A 27,842-nucleotide genomic window follows, 5' to 3' on the forward strand; every position below is an offset into this window, starting at 1 on the left:
AACCAATGAAAAATTTATGGTAGGAAAACTGTTTACTAAACAAAACAAAGCAAAAAATCTGCCTTTTCCTCTGCCAAAACATATTGTATCATTTATATTTTAAATGGGACACTTTTAAAAAAAGGTAACACATTGTTCTCAGGGTCAAACATGTTTCTGCTGAAAAATAATCTAAGGAATGATCATGGGACATGGTTACTTCTTGTGAAAACCTAGGATAATCAATGTACTTAAAACTCAGCACTTCTTGCTTAAGGGCAGAGATTCCTGCACTGAGGCTAAGAGTGAACAGATGAAAAAGCCAAGATAATGTTGACCCCATCCGGCTGCAGTCTAACCAAATCAATGAGATTTTGTATTCCACAAGGAATGCCATCTAGTGGATATACCTTAACAGATGTGCCCCTATGCAAGTAGCAAGGAACTAAGCAGAGGCTAACAAATGGTGTCATATTCCCTACAAACAATTCTAAGTATTTGAGCCAACACAAGTGTAATGACCCTTAATCCAAAGTGAAAGGAAAATTGGTGACTGCTGAATAGAAAGGGAGGATTTGGGCTACATTTCATCCTGACCATAAGAGTAATTCGAAATCGCTTCAGGGATGGTAACTGTCAGAAGTAATCGGCAGCTGCTAATCAGGAGGGCTTTGCCTCAATGGGAGGCAACCGTGATGCTCAATATGATCCTTATCTTGATACACAAGGAGACAGTTCTAATGTAGGAAATGCTCTTCTTTAAAGAGAAGACTGAATGTCCAGCTCCTCCCTCATTTTAATATCTGTCTTGCAGGGCATATTCACAAGTGCAGAAATGAGGTTATTTCTTGCTATGTGTCTGCTTTTGAACATCGACATCTTGGGAATCAGCGAACTAAAATGGACAGGCATGGGCGAATTTAATTCAGGTGACCATCATATCTACTACTGTGGGCAAGAATCCTTAGAAGAAATGGAGTAGCACTCATAGTCAACAAAAGGGTGGGAAAAGCAGTACTGGGGTACAATCTTAAAAATGATAGAATGATCTCAGTACGAATCCAAGGCAAACCATTCAACATCACAGTAATTCAGGTCTATGCCCCAACCACTGAGGCCACAGAAGCTGAGGTTGATCGGTTCTATGAAGACCTACAACACCTTCTAGAACTAACACCAAAAAAAGATGTCCTCTTCATCACAGGGGATTGGAATGCTAAAGTAGGAAGTCAAGAAATCACCGGGATAACAGGCAGGCATGGCCTTGGTGTACAAAATGAAGCAGGACAAAAGCTAATAGAGTTTTGCCAAGAGAATCATAGCAAACACTCTTTTCCAGCAGCACAAGAGACAACTCTACACATGGACATCACCAGATGGTCAATATTGAAATCAGATTGATTATGTCCTTTGCAGCCAAAGATGGAGAGCTCTATACAGTCAGTCAAAACAAGACCTGGAGCTGACTGTGGCTCAGATCATGAGCTTCTTGTTGCAAAATTTCGTCTTAAATTGAAGAACGTAGGGAAAACCACTAAACCATTCAGGTATGACCTAAATCATATCCCTTATGAATATACAGTGGAGGTGAGGAACAGATTTAAGGGATTAGACCTGATAGACAGAGTGCCTGAGGAACTATGGACGGAGGTCCGTAACATTGTTCAGGAGGCAGCAACGAAATCCATCCCAAAGAAAAAGAAATGCAAGAAAGCCAAGTGGCTGTCTGATGAGGCTTTACAAGTAGCTGAAGAAAGAAGGGAAGCGAAAAGCAAGGGAGAAAGGGGAAGATATATCCAACTGAATGCAGAGTTCCAGAGAATAGCAAGGAGAGACAAGAAGGCCTTCTTAAATGAACAATGCAAAGAAATCGAGGAAAACAACAGAATGGGAAAGACTAGAGATCTCTTCAAGAAAATCGGAGATCTCAAGGGAATGTTTTGTGCAAAGACGGGCATGATAAAGGACAAAGAAGGCAGGGACCTAACAGAAGCAGATGAGATTAAGAAGAGGTGGCAAGAATACACAGAAGAACTATACAGGAAAGATCTGAATGTCCCTGATAGCCATGATAGTTACGAGCTCTGAAACAGGAGGTGAGACGGCTAGAGCACCGGTGGCGGAAGTCTCGCTCCAAAGACGATCAGACACGGGCTAGGGCTATATCTTCAGCCTATCACGTGGCGGTGAAGGCAGCAAAAAAGGAATATTATGCTGCCTCCATCGCGTCTGCAGAGTGCTGCCCCAGGAGGCTGTTCCAAGTGGTCCGGAGCCTGGTCGGTCCTGTGGCTCCGGAACCACTGGAGCATTCTAAGGCCTTCTGTGAGGCTTTGGCAAGGCACTTTGCAGATAAAATTGATCAGATTAGGTGTGTTACTCTGCACACTGTGGATACAGTTAGTGAGCAAGAGGCGGCCTGTGGCAAACCGGTTTTGTGGGATCGGTTCCAGCTTCTTCCTCCTGATGAAGTGGACAAGGTGCTTTCATCTGTAAGGCCGACCACCTGCTTACTTGATCCTTGCCCATCTTGGCTCATTATGAGCTGCAGAGAGAGACTGGGTGAAGGGATCAGGGCGGTGGTGAACACCTCCCTTGAGGAGGGAGTGATGCCAACAGCCCTCAAGGAGGCAGTTATAAGACCACTCTTAAAGAAGCCCTCCTTGGATCCTCAAGTTCTGAACAACTTTCGCCCAGTCTCAAATCTGCCATTTTTGGGCAAGGTGATTGAGCGGGTGGTGGCGGTGCAGTTGAAGGCACACTTGGAAGAAACTGATTATCTAGACCCATTTCAGTCGGGCTTCAGGCCTGGGCATGGGACAGAAACGGCCTTGGTCGCCTTGGTGGATGATATGAGGAGGGCTCTGGATAGGGGTGAATGCTCCTTCCTTGTTCTCCTCGACCTCTCAGCGGCTTTTGATACCGTTGACCACGGTATCCTCCTGGACTGCCTGGAGGGGATGGGCATTGGAGACACTGTATTGCGGTGGTTCCGGTCCTTCCTCTCCGGCAGGTACCAGAGGGTAACACTGGGAGAGGAGGTTTCGGACCCGTGGCCACTTACTTGTGGGGTGCCACAGGGTTCCATCCTCTCCCCGATGCTATTTAACATCTATGTGAAGCCACTGGGGGCTATCATCAGGAGGTTTGGGGTGCAGTGTCATCAATATGCGGATGACACGCAGCTCTACCTCTCATTCAAATCTTCACCAAGGTTGGCCGTAGAATCCCTGTCCAAATGTCTGGAGACGGTGAGTGGCTGGATGGGGAGGAATAAGCTGAAGCTGAACCCTGACAAGACCGAGGTACTTTTGGTGGGAGACAAGAGGAGGCTGGGGGATGTTGACCTGGTGTTGAATGGGGTACGGCTACCCTTGAAAGACCAGGTCCGCAGCCTGGGGGTCATTTTGGACTCCCAGCTGTCCATGGAGGCTCAGGTGTCAGCTGTGAGCCGGACAGCGCTGTATCAACTCCATCTGATACGGCGGCTGCGCCCCTTCCTTCCCGACCATCTGCTCCCATCGGTAGTACATGCCCTGGTCTCCTCTCATTTAGACTACTGTAATGCGCTCTACGTGGGGTTACCCTTGAAGACGGTTCGGAAGCTGCAGCTGGTACAGAATGCGGCGGCTCGCCTGATTAAAGGCAGCCGCCGGCGAGATCACATCACTCCAGTGCTGAAGGAGTTGCACTGGTTACCAGATGTTTTCTGGGCCAAATTCAAGGTGTTGGTTTTGACCTTTAAAACCCTATATGGTTCCAGCCCAGCCTATCTTAAGGAGCACCTCCAGCAACACCAGACAGGCCGCTTAACAAGATCAGCCTCAGATGGCCTTCTCTCTGTCCCATCAGCCAGGACAGCTAGACTGGTGGGGACAAGGGAGAGGGCCTTCTCTGTGGTGGCCCACACTCTGTGGAACTCCCTCCCTAGGGAACTCCGTCATGCCCCCTCTTTAATGAGCTTCCGTCGTGCATTAAAAATGTGGTTGTTCAGGCAGGCATTTGGGGTGGGTTAGGGTATTTAAAAAAAAAAAATTATGGTAAAATTTTATTGTTTTAAATTGTTTTATGGGGGTTGTACATCGCCCAGAGTGGCTGGGTGACCAGTCAGATGGGCAATTAATAAATTTAATAAATAAATAAATAAATAAATAAAGATAGTGCGGTCACTGAACTTGAGCCAGACATCCTCGAGAGTGAAGTCAAGTGGGCCTTAGGAAGCATTACTAACAACAAAGCTAGCAGAGATGACAGTATTCCAGCTGAGCTATTTAAAATCCTAAAAGATGATGCTGTTAAAGTGCTGCATTCAATATGCCAACAAATCTGGAACACTCAACAGTGGCCACAAGACTGGAAAAGGTCAGTTTACATTCCAATTCCAAAGAAGGGCAACGCCAAAGTGTGTTCAAACTACCGCACAATTGCGCTCATTTCACATGCCAGCAAGGTGATGCTCAAAATCCTACAAGCTAGGCTTCAGCAGTATGCGAACCAAGAGCTACCGGAAGTACAAGCTGGGTTTCGAAGAGGCAAAGGAACTAGAGATCAAATCGCCAACGTTCGCTGGATCATGGAGAAAGCAAGAGAATTCCAGAAAAACGTCTATTTCTGCTTCATTGACTACGCTAAAGCCTTTGATTGTGTGGATCACAACAAACTGTGGCAAATTCTTAAAGTGATGGGAGTACCAGACCACCTTACCTGTCTCCTGAGAAACCTGTATGAGGTTCAAGAAGCAACAGTAAGAACCAGGCGTGGAACAACTGAGTGGTTCAAAATTGGGAAAGGAGTATGACAAGGCTGCATATTGTCACCCTGCTTATTTAACTTATATGCAGAGTACATCATGAGAAACGCCGGGTTGGATGAATCACAGGTCAGAATTAAGATTGCCGGGAGAATTATCAACAACCTCCGATATGCAGACGATACCACCCTAATGGCAGAAAGCGAAGAGGATCTAAAGAGCCTCTTGTTGAGGGTGAAAGAGAAGAGTGCAAAAGCTGGTTTGAAACTCAACATTAAAACAACTACGATCATGGCATCTGGCCCCATCACTTCCTGGCACATAGAAGGGGAAGAAATGGAAGCAGTGACAGATTTTACTTTCTTGGGCTCCAAGATCACCACAGACGGTGACTGTAGCCATGAAATTAAAAGACGCTTGCTCCTTGGGAGGAAAGCTATGGCAAACCTAGACAGCATAGTAAGAAGCAGAGACATCACCTTGCTGACAAAGGTCCGTCTAATCAAAGCTATGGTTTTCCCAGTAGTAACGTATGGCTGTGAGAGCTGGACTATAGGGAAAGCTGAGCGCCGGAGAATTGATGCTTTCGAACTGTGGTGCTGGAGAAGACTCTTGCGAGTGCCCTGGACTGCAAGGAGGTCAAATCAGTCCATCCTAAGGGAAATCAACCCTGAGTGCTCATTGGAAGGACAGATGCTGAAGCTGAAGCTCAAATATTTTGGCCACCTAATGCGAAGAGAAAACTCTCTGGAAAAGACCCTGATGCTGGGAAAGACTGAAGGCAAAAGGAGAAGGGGATGGCAGAGGATGAGATGGCTAGATAGCATCACCGATGCAATGAATATGAACTTGAGCACACTCCGGGAGAGAGCGCAGGACAGGAAGGCCTGGCGTGCTATGGTCCATGGGGTCACGAAGAGTCGGACACGACTGAACGACTGAACAACAACAACAGTCTGCTTTTCATGGGCATGGTATCTTTAAGAAATAAGTTTAACATTTTCCAGTGTGCACAGCGCAGAGTACAACTGGGATCATAGTGGGGAGTAGAGCAATGTAAGCCAATTGCACCAATAGATTAAAACACCAAAAGAGATGAGGAAAAATGCTAAATTGTGCAAGCCCATATTTATTAGGTCTATACATATTTGGAGCACAAAACACTCTCTACACTTACCAGAATCCATGTGCCTTAAGCAGAGGTGAGCAACCTTTTGGGCCCGTGGGCATCTTTGGAAATGTGAGCAACTGTCCTGGGCACAACCATAAAGTGGCTGCCACAAGTGGGCATGGCTAGTCACAAAGGACAAGTAACCTGCCTAGAGGCATTCATGGGAAATTAAGATGGCAGCAGCTAGAGTCTCTCCCTTTGCTTTGAAACAATCTCAGCTGCCAATGAGAAACTATACAAATATTTTAAAATAAAAATGGGAAGGAGTTAGGTGTCTCGGTGGGCACCAAGGAAGGTGTTTGGGGGTGCATTGGTGCCCACGGGCATCATGTTGCCAACCCCAGGCCTAGATGATAGGGCTTGTTTGTGTCAGTAAATACTCTCATGAAGAAGAGCCTTGTGCTTGAAATGCATTGGAACCTTGTAGTAAACAATGGGGTTTACTAAACCATTAAACCATTTGGGGGGTTTCCATCTCCTCTTTGATAGTGTGGAGTACCACCAAGAAAGAAACAAGCCCAGTTGTTCATATGCAAATACACTCTCTGTGGAGTTAGGCTGGACATTAAAGGCACTATAGCGGTCAGGTCAATGATTTAAAGCTATTAAGTGTCTGGATTTGAGAATGTGCCTATAGTACAGAATATACGGGACTCAGCAGAACTCTGAGTAAACAGTATCCTTTTTTAAAAAAAAAATATACAGCCATGTTTCAGAGCAGGGATAGACAACTGGTGGTGTATCAAGAACCCCTGCATGTAGAGAGCTGGCATCTCAGGGAGAACACCAGGTTAGAATTCTCCTCCCCAGCATGCTGGACGGGAAGCGTTCACTGTGTGTGTGGCAGGCAATGTGTCTTTGGACACTGGATTCTATTTGAAGTGATATAGTCCCAGGACAGTTTCCCATGCAATTTTCCTGAACTTACAGATCAGCTCATGACATTGCTCCCTGCAGGTTATTTTAGCAATAGCTGCTAGACTAGGTCACCAAGACAGGGCTTGCAACTTTCCTGATGCATTTCTTTCTTACTACCTTTTCCAGGTGTGACTTACCTCTGGGATGAGGTATTTCATCACAATTTCTTTGCCTTTCTCTCCCAGTTTTTCATCTGGAGTAACTTCATATTCTGCCTGGAAAAGAAAAAGAGAAATGATCAACAGTAATGCTTTAGAGTTTCATTCTGGAAATGTACAGAGCAGATCGTTACACTCTTAAGAATCTGGAGAACCATCTGCAGACTTCTGTTGGAGTTTCATTCATATGCTGCAGCTCATCACATCAAAAACCAAACATTTAACTTTGAGACCATCTGACCCTAAACAAGTTCACATCTTTGTAATAATGAATCCGTGCAGAAGCCCTGGGTATGCGTGGGTACATGCGTCACTCATTTTCTCTTTTCGGTGGTCACAGATATTTCCCTCACAAACCACACAGCACAAATATTGATCCCCTGTAGCCCATATGCCAGGCCAGAAAAACAGCACGGTTGGGAGGTGGCAGAGTCCACCTGAAAATAAATACACTGAAATCTCATACGATCACTGACACTCCTCTGCCTGGTGCTGCTACAGTCATGGCGGGGCAGCACAGCTCAATGGTTGAGCACATGCTTTTTTAATACAGAAGGTCTCAGAATCCCGGATTCACCCAGTAAAAAAGGGGAACTTTGCCTGAGACCCTGCTGAGCCACCACCAAGCAGAGCAGATAACAGCATACTAGATGGGCCAATGATCAGATTCGGTATAAAGGCAGTCTTCTAGCTGGGAATAGGTGGCTGGCTGGCTGCTGACAACCCTGCCTTCAAAGGCACCTCATGACCTCACCCTTCAAGGGCATGTCAGCCCTCTGCACCTCTCAGCCTGGCTTGAGGTACATTTGAAAGCAGGATTGGCAGGCTGCTGGAGGGAGAATCTAGTCTCTTTGACATTCCATTTGAGTCTCAAAGGGGGGGGGGGAGGTTACTGTGTGATTGCGCTGACAATATGGGCCCGATTTGTTATAGGCATGAGCAGCATGCTGCTTTACCCATCCCTACTCACAACCTCCTTTCGATGGCTGGCATCCATCCATCCATCCATCCATCCATCCATCCATCTCTTTTATATCTCTTGTCTTTCATAGCATTCAAGGCAGCATGCATAGGTTTCTCACAGGTTTGGCCAAGTGCAAACCTGCATATATATGCCTGCCCGAGAACTGAGATCTCTTGGAGGGACTCTCCTCTGCGTCCCACCGGTACGAGACAGACACTATGGTGGGACGTGGGAGAGAGCCTTCTCTGCTGTGGCACCCTGGTTGTGGAATGCCCTCCCCTTGGTGGCCCGATTGGCACAGACATTGGTCTCATTTCAGTGCCAAGTAAAAACATGGCTTTTTCTCAAAGCCTTTGAGGGCTAAATGCATTCCCCTAACTGTTTTATTGTTTTAGATTTTAACTGGTTTTAGCTTGTTTAATAGCTTAATAAGTTTTTGGCTCTTTAAATCATGTATTGTTTTATACTTTTTAAATTGATTTTATCTGTATGCCGCCCCGAGATCTTAATGATATAGGGCAGGACAGAAATGTTATAACTAACTAACTAACTAACTAACTAACTAACTAACTAACTAACGTCCATAAGGTTTATATTCCACTCTTCCACTGCCTTTGCAGCACTCAGGGTGAACTATGACAGCCTGAAAAGAATGAAATCCAGGAGAATGTAACACTTACACTTTAAACAATCAACAACAAAAATAAAACAGCAGTGCAAACAGAGACAGGTGCAGCAGGTAACTGTCTAACCAATCTAAAAGAACACACCAAACAAACCCAGAGGGGCAGCCACAAAAGAATCCTCAACCCAGCAGGTCAAATGCGTGCTGGAATAACAACAACAACAACAATTAGGCATGCAGAGAAAATTAAGGAGAGAGGGGGCCAAGTGGGTCCTCCCAAGGCAGGAAGTTTCACAATCTAGGCACAACTACAGGCTGCTGCATTATTTGTCTAATTTCCCCTACTCCCACCCCCAAATTTTAATGTCCAATTGAGTAGAATTTAAAGTTTTGATATAAATCCAGGTGCTATTGACATTTTTGGTTAAGATATGGATATGGCACATGACATCTGGCAGATGAGAAATTGGCCCTTCAAACTACCCAAGTTTGACATCTCTGCACAAAAGGACACCAAACCAGGAGCGCAGTTACTTCCTGTTCATTTCATATAATCAACTTTGGTTCAGCCAGAACATATTCAATTCATCATGAATTAAGCTGACCACTCACACTGGACAATGGGCCACTGTTCACATACAGTCAGGGTCAGAAATATTGGAACAAGGATAACTGTTCTGGCAGTTGGCCTGTGTACACCTCCACATTGAAGTTGAAAGGAAACACACCCAGATGGGAGCGAAGTCAGGACATTCAGCTGTAATTCAAGGGGCTTGGCAAAAGTGGGGCACTAACCATTCAGGAAGTGCAGCCAGTGGCATACACACACACACATCATTGGAGGCTTATAAGTAATGGAATGGACGGCTGACAAGCAGCTGCATGGCCAGATGTGGCCTGTTTTCTGGGTACCCCATGAACAATCAAGCAGATAAAAGGCCTGGAGGTGGTTCTGAGTGTTACATTTGCATTTGGTAGCTGTTCACTGGAACTCCCAACATGAGGTCCAAAGAGGTGTCCATGCAAGTGAAGGAGGCCATTATTAGGCTGAGGAAACAAAATAAACCCATCAGAGAGATAGCAAAAACATGGGAAGTGGCCAACACAACAGTGGAACATCCTGAAAAAGAAGGAATTAACTGGCAAGCTCAGCAAAAGCAGAAGGCCTGGAAGAACACGAAAGACAACTAAAGTGGATGACCGCAAAATTCTGCTCATGGTGAAGAGGAACCCTTTCACAACATCTAGCCAGGTCAAGAATGCTCTTGAGGAGGTAGGCATGTCATTGTCAACATCTACAGTCAAGAGACGGCTTTATGAATGTAAATACAGAGGCTTCACAACAAGCTGCAAACCACTGGTAATGCTCAAGAACAGAGAGGCCAGATTAGCCTTTGCCATCAAATACGTAAAAAAGCCTGCCCAGTTCTGGAATAAGATTCTTTGGACTGATGAAACCAAGATTAACTTGTGCCAGAATGATGGAAAGAGAAAAGTATGGAGAAGGAAAGGAACAGCTCATGATCCAAAGCATACCACATCATCTGTCAAACATGGTGGAGGCAGTGTTATGGCATGGACATGTATGGCTGCCAATGGAACCGGGTCACTGGTGTTTATGGATGACCTGCCTGCTAATAAAAGCAGCAGGATGAATTCTGAAGTGTATAGGGCTATACTTTCTGCTCAGATTCAGCCAAATGCTGCCAAACTGACAGGATGCCGCTTCATATTGCAGATGGATAATGACCCAAAACATACAGCAAAAGCTACTCAAGAGTTTCTCAAGGCAAAGAAGTGGGATGTTCTTCAGTGGCCAAGTCAATCACCTGATCTCCACCCAATAGAGCATGCTTTTCACTTACTGAAGACAAGACTGAAGGCAGAAAGACCCACAAACAAGCAGCAGCTGAGAGCAGCTGCAGTAAAGGCCTGGCAAAGCATCTCGAGGGAGGAAGCTCAGCATTTGGTCATGTCCATGGGTTCCAGACTTCAGGCAGTCATTGACTGCAAAGGATTTTCATCCAGGTATTAAAGGCAATCCTTCAGTTTGAAATGATGTTGGTTTGTTCCATTACTTATGAGCCACCAATGATGGGTGTGTGTGTATTGCACTGGCTGTCCTTCCTGAATGGTTAGTGCCCCACTTTTGTCAGGCCCCTTGAATTACAGCTGAAAGTCTTGACTTCACTCCCATCTGGGTGTGTTTCCCTCCTTTCAACTTCAATGTGGTGGTGTACAGAGGCCAACTGCCGAAACAGTTATCCTTGTTCCAATATTTCTGGCCCTGACTGTAGAACCAACACAGCAAATCGGAATGCCCGAGCCCTCCATGGCTAAAAGTTCCACATGAATTCCTACTGAGCTTGGAAGTGGCCCAGGTTAGACTCTGCTAGGGTGGCCATGTGTCCTACTTTACAGATGACAGACCTATATTTGAAGGTGTTTGCTACCTGAAGGGCTGTTCAGTCCAAGTCCAATTTAAAAATGAAGAACGCTAAGAAGGGAGTGGAGGGGCCTTGAATTTGCCCATCAACACTTAGCATCTGGACAACAGACACAGCAGGCACGCAGGTCACCTGGTCACAGTCTTCTTCACTATTGCCAGATGTACTGAATCTCTATTTAAGTTATAGTCATTATTTCTAAATATGCATATACACCTATACATTAGCACATGCAAATTTAATACAAATCTTTGTGCTCTTTTTTCTTCTTTTGGGGGGATGCATTTCTTCCTTTCTGTCAATGTGTAAATGGCCACCCCAGGATATTTAAAAAAAATATTTCATACAAACGTTCAATCTTTCTCTCTCAGACACAGACAGGCCATTACCCTCCTGCATCCATCCAAGGAGCATCATGCTTTGGCATGTTTGATATTCTGGTTCTTGGGGTCTTGAAATGTGTATGTGTGGACTGTAGCTTGGGAACTCCACAGTGCAGGAGATTAGTGCAAACCCATTTCACTTGACTACCAGCAAGACCATTAAGTCCAGGTTTTAAAATTACCCTGTTGCACTGCTCTGCAGCTGGACACAAATGTGATGATCCTGCCCTATATTGGCTGTGATTGCTAAAATTTGGGCAGCTTGACATTACTGGTTTTCATTTTTAAAAGAGCAAAGCTGAATTTTGGCAGTCAGAAAAACAGTCAGGGTCATGTGTACGACTTTGTCTGTCACAACACAACAACTGGATGGTACTGGTCAGACTACCTCAGAGACATGTCAGGTAGAAATTCTACCCTTCCTGAAATTCTTAAGGGAAAGACTAACAAGCTTCAAAATCAATATTGGTGTCATACTTTTATTAGGTCAACCAAAAATCACCCCCCAAATGTGCGTGCTTTCAAGATCTCCAGATCTCTCAGGCAAGTTGTTACAAAAAGTAGCTTTTTGGCAAAGGGAGGGGAATAGGGAGGAAGAAAAAAACTGACTTGATGGTGGAGTCATAGCATCTATATGTTCAAATGAAGAGAGCTCAAATGCTGGCACATTTTTGTGATCTTTTGGTTGCTGTAATAAAGGTACTACACTAATATGGAGTTTGGATTCTTTCTCTCTTTCTGATACGTCGCTGATCTGATGCATATGACCCGTCACTCCAAACCACGACATCTGCCCAGGAATTGCATATCCAGTTTTTAAATTTTATAATATATTTCTCATTAAACAGATGTTCAAATGAGAAATGTTTTGGCATAAAATACCATGTTCCGTGACGGAAACTGGCATTTTATGCCGAAACGTTACACATCTGAAAATCTGGTTGTTTATTTTAAAAACCTTTTAAAATTTATAAACTGGATGCATGATCACTAGTTGTTTATTGTGATTTTTCTTACGGTCAACATGGATATCTTTGGGTATCTGTTGTGTTGTTGTTCTGCTAATATGTTTGTTACCTATTAGAGGGGTGGTTGCCCAGCTCATGATGTCATGACAAATGATGTCATGCATTGCATGCCAAGTTTTAATTGGCCTATAATCCTGGAGGTGCACAGATGTTATCTTCTTATCAAGGTGGGACATTTTAGGTTTAAAGAAGGTCTCTCTCTCTCTCTCTCTCTTCTTTCAGCCTAGGAGGCAGCCTAGAATCCATAAGGTCAGAGCCACCTTGGACTTCATGAAATGGTCTGAAGACTGGACTTTCAGAATATGTACATTTGTAGGGTCCTGCTTGTAAATTCCACTTTAACCCATTAAGTAAAAAAAGCCATCTACCTAAGTAATCGTTCATGTTGTTACTTTTTATGCTATTTCTTCTTCTTCTCTATAATGAGCTGTTATTATTTTATGTCAGTCTTGTCAGTTTTGCACCCACATTTTATGAAGGTGCCTGCCTAGACTGCTTTTGTGAAAGAGACTTCATGTCTAGATTACCAAGGGAGAATTGACAACTTTGGTTGGGACAGACCTGAAACTTGAAGCAGTTCTCCCCCACAGCTTGTGGGGAACTTTGGGGTATCAAATAACTGTTAACAGCAACTTAGTGGCAATTATGGAGACCTAAGTCCTTACTAGCAGACTAAATTGCTAAACAGGCTTAGATTCAGCCCTTTACTCAATTGCAAATACCACAGAGAACTTAAAGGCAGTTTAGAGTTAGAGGCAGTTTAAATAAACAAAAACCCTTGCAACTGGTAGTATGTGCAGAAGAGTTTTGCCAGTGAAGGCCAATATTTCGGCTCACGCTGGCCAAAAAAATCAGCATTTCCAGAACCTATTGCCTCTGGAAGCTACTGCCTTAGTACAAGGGAGATTTGCTTTGAGGAGGGCTCTAGTCTATGCAGAAAGACTCGGCAACAGGGTTCACATGATTGCGGGGGTAAAAGAAGCCATCGTAGCTTCTCCCCCCTGCGCCCATGCGTGCTGTGCCCGTTGTTTACATGATTACCCATCCTGCAGCGGGGGTTGGCATGTCATCCAAACCCAGCGTGCTGCGAGGCGGGGTGGCTTTGTACCCACCCTACAACCCCTACTGCACATCGTGGGTGTTAGGGTGGGTATAAAGTCATCCCTGCCGCGCACCAGGTTTGGATGACACACCAACCTACACTGTAGCGTGGGTAATTATGTAAACAATGGGCTCATGCACAGGGTGCACGACACACATGGCAATGGGCGGGGGGAGAAGCCACAATGGCTTCTTTTACCACCATGATTGTGCGAACCCGGCCAATGCAACAGTATTCTGCAGTACTTTTTCCAAGTCTCTGAAAGGACTAATTCACTGATCATCCCCCAGCTCCATTACATGACATCTCCAAAGATATCCTTGCTATCATAAAGTCACTCACCCTCTTGGGACATGAGTAGACAAAGCTCAATCAAGCTGGACTTCAGCTGGGAGAAAGTGGATGGTGTTTTGGGAACATCTAAGTGCCTTGTCCCTTTACCAGAAGATTTGCTTCCTATGTATTACATCAAGATCTGATGACCATGTAGTTCTTCTACCAAACTTGGCTCCAAAAAAATGATATTTTGCCACAAAAAAAGAGGTTTCTACATGCATTTCTTTGTGACTTATCACATACCCACATTTGCATATCAGGTATATTGGAAAATGGCAGCTACAGAATTAATGCCCCAGAATGGGCATATGTCTGCCCAAGTTAAATGTATACCTATATGGACCTGAAACACGTATGAATGTCAAGATTTAATATTTTACCTGTTTTTATGTATTTTATTGCAGTAAGCTGCCTTGGGAAGGCTTCTGCCCTGAAAAGTGGCCAAGAAATGTTTTAAATAAATAAGATTCTCTGCACATCTTTTTCTTTTGTTTTTACTGGGGGGTGCGGGGCACTCTGGCAGATCCTGGACTAACGTGTGGATTATCCAGTTCTGAAAAAAGGTCTGTAGGATCTTCTTAAGAATCTGAGAGGGCCAGAACTCCCTTCCTTTTCTTCTTAGGGTGTACTCTCTGTTAATCTTGATGTGGGAGTTGATGCTTGTGGCCTCCATAGCCCTCCACAAAAGGCCTGGTGGGAAGGGCTATGTAATGCAATGGCAAAACACATGCTTTGGATGCAGATCCCAAATTCAATCTCTGGGTAGTGCTGGGAGACTTGTCTGAAAATCTGGAGAACTGCTGCCAGTCATTGTAGACAGTACTAAGCGAGATGGACCCCGATGCAGGAGTCCCCAATGTGGCAGCCACAGAGACATTCAATGGTGCCTGCAAAGCTCTCCACTCCCTGCCCCCTTTAAATTTTTATTTTAATAAAAAACTTGAAAAGCACAGGGCACCAGGTTCTCCTTCCTGTTCCTGAACCTGCAGCTGATCAGCTGTTTACTGGGCAGGAAGAGAACGAAAGAGTTGCTTCCTGGCCCCACCCAATCTTCTTCCATCCCTGCAGACTTCCCCCCTTTGCTTTCTCTCTATCACTCCACTCCCAGCCTCTAGCCTTGCCATTTCTCTCTACCCAATCCCTTTCCTCGCTATTTCTCTCCCTTCCCCATTCCTAGTCTTCTTTCTCTCCCTTCCCCATTCCTAGCCCCTAGCCTGGCTCTTTCTCTCTCACTCACCTCTTTGTTTCTCTCCACTCTCAGCCTCTAGACTAGCTATTTCTCTCACCCCACCTCTTTACCTCACTGTTCCCCCACCACCACTCAGCCTCGCTCTTTCTCACCCCTCTCCCCTGGTATTTCTCCTTCCCCCCAGCCTCTAGCCTCACTATTTCTCTCTCCCACCCTCTTTTGACTAGCCAGGCCTCCATGGCAACCATTATGTGTCTAGCCACATCCTCCATGGGAGACATTTCGTGGTGTTGCCATAGAATTTTCTCAAATTCCCAAATGTGCTCACGGGCCCAAAAAGGTTGGGGATCCCTGGACTAATGGCTTGACTTGGTAAAAGGAAGCTTACTATGATCGTATGGTGATCTGAACATTGCACTGGGCTCTAGAGAACTATAGCGCTTTCAGAAATGAACCACTGTGTCAAAAGTGAAGTGGAACCAGTTCATCTGCACCAGCCCAATCCCTTACATCAGAATTACATTCCATATGGAAAATGTACGGAGAATGTAATACTTTGGGCCAAATTTTGATATGGTGGGGCCTGAAACACACGACTAATGGAATGCTTTAATTGTCCTTGTAACATAACACCCTCTTCACTTCAGAGCATGAAAACTAACCTCTCCTCTGGTGTACTAAATGTAGTGGTATTCCCAAGGGCATTTCACCACACTGAAAGTGGGAGGGTATGTTCTTTTTGTACCACCTCAGAAGAGTCCATATGATATCAGCCAGGACTCAGCTGCTGTTATTTTAACGTTAGCTCAGGGTGCCAAGAGCACAGCAATGCAATTAGATTTTTCTTGTTAAGCAGCAACTGTGAAATCAGCTTCGAGATAACCGTGCTTCAGATAAAGAATGCGCTGACTGTGAAAATATATGACCACAGACCTTCCACTACCATAACTGTATGGGGATGTGCCAATTATATACCCATAAAGCTGAATCAAAAGGGGTGTGCAAAGCTCTTTCATCCAATTTCCTGTCCATTTAGATACTATCTGACTACAGGTCATTTTGCATCTTGAAAGCATGAACAGGCAAGAATGTTTATGGCATCCTAACAACATTTATTCCCTCCTACCACACCCACCCTTTTGAACCTATTCTGAAGAATTAAAAAAATGCATGGATGAAAGAGCTATTTAAAAAAGGTTAGAAAACCTGAAGTCTTATCTCAGCGGTCACAATTTATTATCTTTGCAAAGAGAGGTTGGTAGGCGGCAGTAATATTAAAGAACTACTTTGATATACAAAGGATTTCTAATATTAAGGGGAAAAATGTATTTCAACTTCTATTCACTGTACAGTCCCAGAAAGACCCAACAATTACTAAGCAGCAAAGTAATTCCAAATGCAATCAAGTTCTAATCCCACACAATGTGTAACCTAATAATGACGTTTCAGTTTGCTCCCCTCACTACCTTTCAGACTGTAAAAATCTGGTAATCTCATAAAGGCCTTGGTTTACAGATTGCTAAAACAAATTTCACATTAATTGAATTTACATCCTAAATGGCTAGATCTCAGGGCTGCCATATTCCAGTCCGCCAAATCTGGATAGCCTCATTTGTATATTATGTAAATTATTTGCTCATAATGTAAATCACATAGTGGGCTGGGAAAGAGCTGACCAACCCCTCCCCCTTCTTCTAATTTCCACTCCTTTCAAAGTTGCTTTATAGACATGGAACAGAAAGGTTGGGTTTTGTTACATCAGGGCTGGGGAACGTGTGGCCACACAGATGTTGATGGACTACAACTCCCATCAGTCCTAACCAGCATAGCCAATTGTGAGGAATGATGGGTGTTGCAGTTCAACAACATCTGGAGGGCCACACATTCCCCATCCTTGTCTTAGATTGTTTGCATGCAACATGTATTTGAACTCTTAAAATAAAATGTAAGACAATTCCATTTATTTATTTATTTATTTATTTATTTATTACATTTCTATACCACCCAGTAGCCAAAGCTTTCTGGGCAGTTTGTTGTAAGAAGTCTAAGGCTGCAATCCTATGCAAATATTCCTGGGAGTAAACCTCATTGAACACAGTGGGCCTTACTTCTAAGTAAACAACATACAGGATTGCAATGTCCAATTAAGTAATCTCAATTCACTTGGAGAGGCTGCAGTATCCTTCATAATGTGTCCTTGCTTTTTTAATGCAATAGTCCTTACTTTATCCCTCTCTTTGGGTTGGTGCTTCCTTTTCTGTCATTCTTAACACTTTTAGGTGGCGAAAGTACAATGCAGATGTTGCTGCATGCAGGTCAATAGAGCATAAGGCTTCTCATGCAGTTGAACTCTGAATGTGAGCTGGGAGCAAGTTTTTAGTGGAAGCAATTGAACTAAACTGACCTGTGACCCAGTATGTGCTTTATGCGAAAACCAAACCAGCCCCTGGCAGAAAGTGCCCAGACAGGGTAGAACAGTGGTGGTAATTAATGTCTACTGTAGCATTTTAAGTAGGCTGACCATATTTCCTTGAGACAAAAACGGGATATTGGGATGACAAAAATGGGACGGATCAAACTGAATGTAGGGCAGAAAGAATCTCTATGGGCGGAATGATGGTAGAAATAACAGTAAGACTCGCCCTCCTGGCTCCCACATGCTGAATGCAGCTTAGCAGCCGCCTATTGCATTCCCAGCCACTGCAGACAAGCAAGGGGGCGGCATCTGATCATCACCAGCTCAAGAAGCCTGGCCCTGACTGGACGAAGGAAATGGAACTTCCTCTTTCATCACACTAGTAGTTTTACTGCACGCATTGATTAGCATAGAGTCTTACGATAAACGCGTTCAGTTTTTTCCAAAAAATTAAAAACGGGACAAAATTGACATTTATATTAAAATGACAGATGGTCGGGAAATATGAAAAAAACGGTACTGTCCCGTTTAAAACAGTACGTATGGTCAGCCTAATTGTAAGGTACTGGGTGCTTCCAGATGAGACTTTTATCATGCCATCTCCCAGAATTTTACAGGGGGTCCAGCTGACGATGTCTTCTACTCATAACCCTCCTATGTATTCCCACCGCTTCTTCCATCTTTTTTGCATACTGCAGAACTAATTTCCCCCCAAACCCCAACACACCAGGAGACTAGATAAGAGTGGACTACACTATAGGATTGCCATCCACCACTCTCTCTCAGCCCCCACCTCCCCAAAATATGGGAAGAATAACAACACTGGCGTACATTAAAGGGCTGATGTAGTACACACACTGTCAGCTACAGCGCCAAGCCCCTACAACCTACACATCGTAGTGGTGAACTTTATTTGCATCGGCAGGATTGTTTTTTAATGCGTACTCTTACTAAGACATGAATATAGGACTGCTGCTGAAAACATGTGGAAAATGTTTTTCTTTGCATGCATCCAGAGATATAAACATTCAGTGATAATGAAGCCGCGGGGTGAGGGAGAGGGGGAAGGACAGTTATGTATTAGTATGCTTTTGAGTTTAAGGCTCCACAAGTCACTGTGCTGTTTGTTGCAATACACAGAAATGAGACTGCATTTCCAATGGTGTGGCGGTTGACTTATTCTAGTTGTCTGGTTTTGACACGCACATACATTTCTGCTTGTAATTAAGTTACTTTTTTTTAAAACAAAACATGATAAAAGGCAACCAATGAAAATCAAAAGCCTTTTATCTGACAATAGGGACTTGCCACGTTGGGCAAGATTTGTATTTCTTCAGAGGGGAAAGGGCCAAAGGGAAGTTATTAAGGAGGGAAGAAGTGCATAGAATTGGGGGGGGGGGGGCTTGTGGCTGGCCAGATGGTTTGGCCTACAACTCCCATGATTCCTCATCATTGGCTATGCTGACTAGGGCTGACAAGAGTTGTAGGCTAAAACATCTGGAGGGCCACAAGTTGCCCACCCCTAGTTTAGAAGAAGGGCTCAAAAAGGGCAGGGGCGTGGCTAGGGGAGGAAGGGGTGATGTCAAATGGGTGGGACCAAAGGAAGGCACTGATATTTGGTTGCTCGGGGACCACAAAACCTGCTGCTGTCCCTGACTGAGCCCGATTCAAATAAACTGCAGTTTTCATTTTTTAGTCAAGCATAAAGGCTGAAGCTTGAACTGAAGAGTTAGTTCTTAGAATTGCAATCCTAGGTAGAGCAACCAGGAAGCAGAACCTGCTGCTAAACTCTGTGGGACCTGCTTCTGAATAAGCATCCTTAACATTTTAAACTTTAAAAACAACAACAACAACAAAAACCTTAACTATAAACTGCTGAGAAAGCTAAGCTGAGAGGGTGGGGTATAAATTTGAAAGAAAAATAAATAAGGTAATAGAGCTCAAAAATTAAACTCATCTGAAAATCCCATTTAAAATGTAAATACATACAATTAACTTTTTGCCCCAACGTACTATACAAATCCTAGTTAAACAACAGCTAAATGAATAACGTTTAAAGCTTTTAATACAAGGGACATGAAGGTAAACACCGAGTAGATAGGTGGAGTCTATCCAGCAAGAGATGGGTTTATTGATAAGGAGGTCAGGTGATACTGCGATATCAGTCCAGACAGTTAATGCTAGACATTCTATAATACAAACATGACAAATCCGTGGTTTCCTGCACTCACCACAGTTTACGTAGTAATAACCCAGAACGGTTATTTTCCCCAGGCATTGCAAACTGTCTGCTCACCAAAGCTATGGCAAATTTGCAGAAGTCCCCTGTCTGCAAGCAATACCATCCATATTTGATACTATATGCCTATAAATCAGATCCCCATTAAAGTGTGACATTATCCAGAGGCCAGCATCACTGAGATTGAAGAGCCAAAGAAGATAAAGACCAATTTAGGTGAGAATTTGGGGGACTCTGAGTGACTCTTGCTCAAATGCTGAGAGTTCCTGTCAGGACTGGGTTTAGGGTCTCTGATTTGGATTCTGACTCTGATTCAGAGTTGGAGGTGAAAACTAGAAGAAGCTCAGCCAGGACAGGGTGTGGGGGAGGAAATTCCTTAAGACTCTCCAGGAGTCAGTGAAGAACCTTCCCAGGGACTTATCGAGCGGGGGGGGGGGTAGGCTCAGAGACTGTCTTCTCTCCCCATGGGACCCTGGATTCTGTTGGGGGGAGGAAGCACTGGAATTGACAGATACCAGAGCTTGCTATCAAGTTAAGGAGATGGAGCTGAGAGGAGGTGGGAGGGGTTTCACCAGAGTGGCAGAGCGTAAGAAGTTGAGTCAGGAGGGGCCCAGAAAAAGCTTGTTGAGCCCAGCAGGAAAGCCATCCAGTAGTTGAAAGGCAACTGCCCTACTTTAATAGCTCTCTAAACAAAAGCTCTGTTTTGCTAATTAGGCCCAGAGCACAGCTCCCAGCCACTTTAGGTGTGAAGAGGTGCTACTAATGAAATAAAAGAGTTTGTGGATTGCACAGCTAGTCTCTGTTGCTTCACTACTCTGTGGAAGGGCTTAGAATCCCTGGCTGTTGCCAGGGATTAAAAAGTGCAAGGGAACAGTGTGGATGGCAGGTCAGGATGCAGGGCTGGACTCCAGACAAGGGTAATTGACACTAACTCTTATCTTAGTCCTCCAGCATGCAAAATAGGCAAAATGGTCAATTCAATCATTATAGTTTAAGTGATAAACTATATGACCCAACACCCCCCAACAAATCACCTTCCAAAAGGAAATCTGGGGATGTTGGAAGCACAATCTCCATTTCTAATCTGAGTGATGATAAAACCAAAGGGTAGGATATGAATCCTTTAAAGTAAAAGAACAAAATGTAGATTTTCTATGAAGGGCTTTCTCCTAAAACCACTTAAAATCACATCCACTGGACCAGAACATAGATTATCACTGCATAACACAAATCAGTACCGACCTTAAGGTAAGACCAATGACAGGGGTTCTTGTGAATTGAATATAAAGGTGATTTTTAAAAAGATTAAACAATAGGTCAGAGTTCTAGATATTAGACCACTGCTAGCTGGGGCCTTGTTTGCATTGCCTATAAAATGCTAGAACATAATCCCATGTGGTGAATTATGAAATGAAGGCCACACAAAGGCTGTAAAACTAACAATAGCAACTTTAATAAAACATACTGGGAACAGGCCATGCAGCATATTGATGGTGGCATGCTGAACAGAAACTGAAAGCACAGTGCCTGAGAGCAGACTCAGGCATTTCCTGGTATGGCAGGCCAGGAGGGCCAATACACTACATTTCTCCCTGCTAGGTCACATAGTCCTGAAGATACAGGGGTGAGCCATAGCACGGGTTGGTTCATGGTTGTTGTGTAGTGGAGTCGATGAAGAGGCAGCCAAGTCCTCAGTGGGCTCTGGGTCATGTTGGTCCCTATCAGGATCTAGGCTCGAGTGTTCTTGCCTGGTTTCTGGAGCAGCCAGTGGCTAATTGTGTCCGGCCACCTAAACATCCCCAAATACATTCAGTACATCCCACACTGGTGGACCTGACAATCTCTGTCTCATCTGATCCAGGTGTTGACACAACACATGGCCATCTGGTGTCTGAGTCCAGTGGGACAGCAGTCCTGTAGGTTGAATCACAGTAGCAGGAATCCACATAGCACCAGGACTATCATTTCTGACATATGATCAAGTTGAGTTGTTAGTTGCCTGATCATTAACAGCTCAGCAGAGCTCCTCTGGTTTGGAGTACATGCTGTGATACTCCAAAATGATGTCTCCAGCAGAATGGAATTATGCCCAAATCGTTAAGAAGGCCCTGGCTGTGGTAGCTAGTGTTAAGACATTCCATGACTATATCTTTGGTCAATCATTTGTTATTGCTGTGGACCACAAATCCTTGTTGGGCCTTTTTGCCTCCAACCAGCAGGCACCTCAAATATTATCTCCATGTATGTTGCAGTTGGCAGTTTTTCTGAATGCATATGATTACACTCTGCAGCATTGACCTGGCAAGAATATTTCCCATGCTGATGCCCTGAGCTGCCGCCTTCTCCCATCTGAATCCCCTCTACTAAAGGTGCTGCTGTTGGAGTCATTACCAGAACTACCCTTCCATGCCACAGATATTGCCATTGGAGATCAGCAAAATGGTGTAGTACTGCCTGCACCCATGATGCGAGCTCAGCAGTGGATCTGCCAGAAATCAAAACATCATCCAAATATACTATTCCCTAAAGACTGTTTTCTGTTAAATTCTGAAAAATGCCTGAAGCCACACAAACTCCAAATGGGAAGTGCTTTACTCTGAATGCTCCATGATGACTGGTGATAGTCTGGGCATCAGCGGTGGCTGATAGGCCTGGGCCAGGTCCAACTTGGCAATGATTTTTCCCTCTGATAGTGATGCCAGAAGATAGCTCACAATTGGAATTGGATATGAATGCTGATGGAAGGCTTTGTTTATAGTACATTTATAGTCACCACAAACAGGGATGTCACCATTTGAGTTTAATGGGTTAACAATTGGCATCTCCCATGTTAGATGTATCACTGGCTCCAGGATACCTTGCTCCTGAAGATGGTCAAGCTCAGCATCAATCTTTTCTTGTAGCACAAATGGTACACAGAAGGGTGTCAGGGATGAGTCCAAGTGCCTTGAGATTTCTGACAGCTCCAACTCTGGAACAGTTAGATCAGAGGCCAGGGGAAGGGAACCTCCCTAGTGAGCCAAGATGCTGGGAGAGATTCCTCTGAAGACCTTGACAAACAGATAGGCCAGGCTGAGTCGCTTACCCCTCCCTCCACTGCCAGAATTCAAGATTCTGAAGAGGAAAAGGAGGAGATGCTGGGGCACACTGTAAAGCCAAGTGGGAAAAGTTAGGGGCAGGGCTCTGACGCTTAGCCAGGATAGCCACTCTTGGAAGCCATCATAGGAGGGAACCACCCTAAGGGAGGGGCATCACTGTGAAGCAGGTCTGGCTGTGAGAGATTCAAGCCAAAACTGCGGGCCAGCTGTCAGATCTGGATCATCCTTCTCTCTTCGCAATCAACACCACATGGAGCCAAGCTTCAGGCTGTCATTAATTTATTTTGCTAGGAACTGGCCTCTTTACAAATGCAGATTCAAAGAACACTCTCTGATTGCCTCAGGCCACTAAACCACTAATCTGCCATCCCTAATAGAGTTAAAGGTGTCCCCAACCAGTCATGTCCGACTCTAGGGTGTGGTGCTCATCTCCATTTCTAAGCCGAAGAGCCAGTGCTGTCCGAAGACGCTTCCGTGGTCATGTGGCAGGCATGACTGAACACCGAGGTGCACGGAACGCTGTTACCTTTCCCGCCGAAGCGGTACTTATTTATCTACTTGCAATTTCTTGCTTTCAAACTGCTAGGTTGGCAGAAGCTGGGACTGAAGATGGGAGCTCACTCCATCACGCAGCACTCGGGTCTCGAACTGCTGTCCTGCTGACCTTCCGGTCTGCAGTTCAGCGTCTTAACCACTAAGCCACCGCGGCCCCCAACTAATAGAGTTACGGGTGCATGATGCTGCTGCAGTAGCCAGAGCTTCTTTTAATGCCTCCTGGAATGTCAACAGGTGCAGGGCCTTTTGCAGGGCCTCATCATACAGGCCACTAACCAGGCAATCTCGCAGCATATCCTTCAAATTCTGAAAATTGCAATGCTGGGTCAAATTCTAAGTTCAGCAATATACAATGAAATATCCTCTGTTGGGCCCTGGTTATGCTCACAGAAATAATTACTTGTGCTATTACAGATGGTTTGGGGGAGAAATGCCCTTGTAAGGCAGCCAAAATATCCTCAATATGGTGAATTAGCGAGTTGTGCTGGTGCAAGAAGGGCCTGGGCTAGGTCAAAAGTGTCTGCCCCACAGACACTAAGTAACACAGCCCGCTTCTTCTCTGGATGTGGTATGACATTTGCTGCCAGATAAAAATCCCATGGGTTTGATTAAACTTTGTTTTCCTTAGGGGAATGGAAAACTCCATATACTGGGACCTGAGGTACAAAAATTTGGTATCCCTACACAGGATGGCTGACAATGCAAATATTTGGACTAGGCAGCAAGAATCATGCAACAATAGCCCAAATTTGTCAAGGACCAAGGCAGAAAACAGGGGCTATAGCATTATTGCAGAAAAAGATGTGACATATTTGTGTGGGGTAACTGTGGTTTTTTAACTCATAAGCACAGCTAGTTTATTTTTTACCGGCCCCTTGGACCTCTTAATAATGGTGTCCCCACCTGTACTGCCCTCAGGCTAGAAGAGAATTAATGACACAACTGCTGGCTCTCCATTGATTTCTACTGGGAATTTGTTTTAGGCAAAGGTTTATTGATGGGACCATGTGTTCCTTTCAGCCTCAAGACTGTAAGATTGCAACTTCAATATATCCAGTTTTCTCTAGACATGCTTAAACATGCTTTAAAACCATTTGGGACAGGCTATATGCCTTTTTCATTCTTTTTTGTATACATGCATCACACATTCTGCATGTATCATTCCCAAACTAGAATGCCTCGCTTAGACCCAGTGTGTGAAAAGTAAATATGGCAGAAAGGTGGTAAGTTGGCAGCTTCTTTGGGATGGTACTCTGGATTTTGCTGAACGTACCCTATTCACTTGCCATCTTGCCCCATGCTTATGCAATTTCCAGATTCTTATCCTGGTATCTCTATGTTGGGTTGAACAAGAATGTACGCTTGTCTAGAAACTTTCAGGGACAGAGTAGTTACTTGAACTGTTGCTCTCACTAACTCAGGGAAACTGTTGCTCTCACTAGCTTAGTGATAGAACATGCGCTGCATGCAGAATGTCCTGGGTTCAATTCCTTATTTGTCCAGGTAAGTTTGGGAAAGACTCCTGCCTGAATCCTTAGGGAGCCACTGCCAGTCAGTGCATACAGTTGTGGGCTAGATAGACCAATGGTCTGTCTTGGTATAAGGCAGCTTCCTATGTTACTGTGTAACTACTGGAATTATTTCACGCTTTCCTGGTTTGAGTCTTTCAAAACTTTCAGAAATTCAGATCAGCAGGAGTGATATCTTTATACGGTTACACTGATGCAGAGCTCCAGGGGAGAAAACCAAATGGATTTTGAACTTAACGGTTGCAGACACCAAAAGGTTTGGTTGATTGGTGCTTCAACTATGCTTACACACACACCTGTATTCCAGACCCTGCTGGTTTCTTCTTAAAGGCTTAGTCAGAATTTACCATCATTTCAAAGAACTTAATTTTCATATCACTTCATTTGCTGCCCTCCATTTATCTCTTCCCATCCTACAACTCTCTCTTTCCTTGCACTTATCCACCCCCACCAACTTCCCTTTTTATTTCCATAGGAAATAAAGATGCCAAAAATGGTAGAGAAAAGAGAATGACCCCAAAATGTGGAAAGTGAGAAACATAGGGGAAACATACTATGAATGGTTCTGTAAAAAAACAAAAACACTGTGTGTTTATGTCAAATGCAGTAAACTGGGACATTTTAAAACTATATATTTTATTTAAAAACTAAGTAAAGCACAATGAAAGATTAATATATTTTACTTGAGGGGGGAGAGAATGCACCCATCCAGTTCATCTGAAAGAATATGCTATTTGCATTCATTTGGCTTCATATATGTCCAATGCAAAACTCAAAACTTAGCTTCAGCATTTCGACACAGAAAAGAGCCAACTCACCCACAAACCTGTCAAAGCAACATTTTCGGAGCTTATTCATGATAGCTGTATGATGGAACCTGGCAGTTTTACCCTACAGTATCAGAATGTAAATTCGGTAGTCTGGAACTTTTACAATTGGATTACATTTGATTTTCCTTAGGAAAATAATGCCCTTGGCTCCTTTCCTCTCTTCCCATGGCAGATACACCATTCATCATGATTTTTTTTTTTTTAATAATGGAATTGATTTTGCTAAGCTCGGCTGATTGACACCACAGAGATCTATGAGAGCTCAGCTATCCAGGGTACTCTTTTACAGGTGCAGGTTTATTTATTTATTTTATTTATTTAAAGTATTTATATATCGCCCTTCTTCCAGTAGATTCCAGAGCAGTGAACAGCACATTTATCATAAAACATTAGAACATACAATAAATCATAACACTGATAAAATGAGGCAGCAATTAAAAAAGCATTTCTCAAATTAAAATGCGTGGGAAAATAAAAAATACCTTAACCTATGGAGCCTGAAAGAATGCAATGTGGGCACCAGACACACTTCTTTAGGCATTTCATAACTGGGGTGCCACAACCAAGAAAGCCCTCTCCATTGTTGTTGTGTAGTGCATAAGGAAGGCAGCTGAAGAAGAGTTTCACCAGAAGATCTCAAAACACAGGCAGATAAACAGCATGCATTTATATCTATATCTTGTAATGTAATCCATGCTGGAGATCCTTGCAGATTGAGAGTCTTCACAGATAACAAATCAATCAATAAAATATATACACAGCTAGACACACATACACACTCACACAATGTATGTATATGAAGCTGAGTACGACCACTGGTATACACACACGCACACACCCCTCTAGAAGAAAATTGCGAACAGGCCACAAAGGCCATGAAATGCAAGAGGTACAGTCTGTGACATGAATAGAAAGCCCAGGGGCATGTGGGGACATTATTCTCCAGAAACAAGGGTTTATTCTTTGTACCTGCATAGAAGGACCCATAAAGTTTTTACCAAGGAACAAGGTGCAATAAACTACTGAAAGAGTCATAAGAACCAACTTACCACTGAGTCAAGAAACCTTATACAGCACTCAAGGTCTGGGCGAGTCTCGCAGAACTGCCGAAAGAGTAGTCTTCCTATTGGCTGCTTGTCACATAAACTGTAGTAATCTCTCTCTGGAGGAAATAAAGAGGAGGAGGAGGGAAGGTGAAAAACGGAGGTACTTTTTAATGCCTTTCAGTCTGGGTAAGGTATGTGTGTGTTTTGAGGTCATTAAAAAAACCCACACAGCATGAGCAATACAAATTAAATGGCACACACAAACAATTCACAGAAATGAAGACTGTGGCCAGGGCTATGTGTATTTTGCTATTGTGCCATGGACACAAAAACATTGGTATTGGGTGTAAAAGCATCCTGACCATCTTAGCATTAAAAAAAAATACAAGTGCAAAGACAGGCATAAAGGTAGGCAGGCAAGGCCTGTTGAAATCCCAGAAACAAGATGGGAAGGGCAAATGAGCAAGAATTCCAGTGGTCGGAGAGCTTCAGTGTCCTTCATAGCTGCTTGCTGTTCCCATGACTTGCAATAGCAGAATAAATTATGCTCCCCAAATGCTCTCCCTTCTTTCCACCAGCCACAGCCACAGCAGCCATGGACTCCAGGCTTGTAGAGCTCGAGAGCCCAGGCTGCAGGATGCTTGGCAGGGGATGATGGAAGTTGCAGTTGGACACATGTGTAGGGCATCAGGCTGGGGAAGGCTGACCTAGGGTGTGCACACTTGGCATCCCACTATCTGTACTCCACTGCCAGACTGAGAAGCTGCCGCTGAACAAAACAAAGTATGTATATTTGCTAGAATGCTTGTTTCAAGTGAATCTCTTAATGAGGTACCCCATGGATAGAAGACTCCATTAGCTGCTAGGGGCTACATTCATTTCCCCCACATAAAGTTGGGGGATGATAACGTTGCTATGATCACACACTTTCTGAACAGGACATTATTTTAAAAATATAGTAACTTTAAACAGTGTGCGTGCGTGGGGGAAATATGCAAAAAGCTTGAATTAACTTGGCACAAGTATAAAACCAGCTGGTGCGTTAAGCTGTTATTACTGTAAAATCAGGAGTAAATACCCAA

General features: G+C 44.1%; 1 protein-coding gene across 1 annotated transcript in view; it reads right to left on the reverse strand.

Annotated features, from left to right (window-relative positions):
- The window catches only part of GRK5 (G protein-coupled receptor kinase 5), a 240,768-nt gene that overhangs the window by 92,184 nt on the left and 120,742 nt on the right, over positions 1-27,842 (reverse strand). Inside the window, exons 3-4 of the mRNA XM_084846082.1 lie at positions 26,764-26,876; positions 6,953-7,030 (exon numbers count right to left, since the gene is read on the reverse strand). Coding sequence (XP_084702208.1) covers positions 6,953-7,030; positions 26,764-26,876 — 191 coding nt within the window. The remainder of the gene's footprint in view (positions 1-6,952; positions 7,031-26,763; positions 26,877-27,842) is intronic.

The sequence above is a fragment of the Heloderma suspectum genome, chromosome 3 (genome assembly GCF_057233095.1).
Source record: "Heloderma suspectum isolate Gila_16-S chromosome 3, 16-S_ref, whole genome shotgun sequence".
Lineage (NCBI taxonomy): Eukaryota > Metazoa > Chordata > Lepidosauria > Squamata > Helodermatidae > Heloderma > Heloderma suspectum.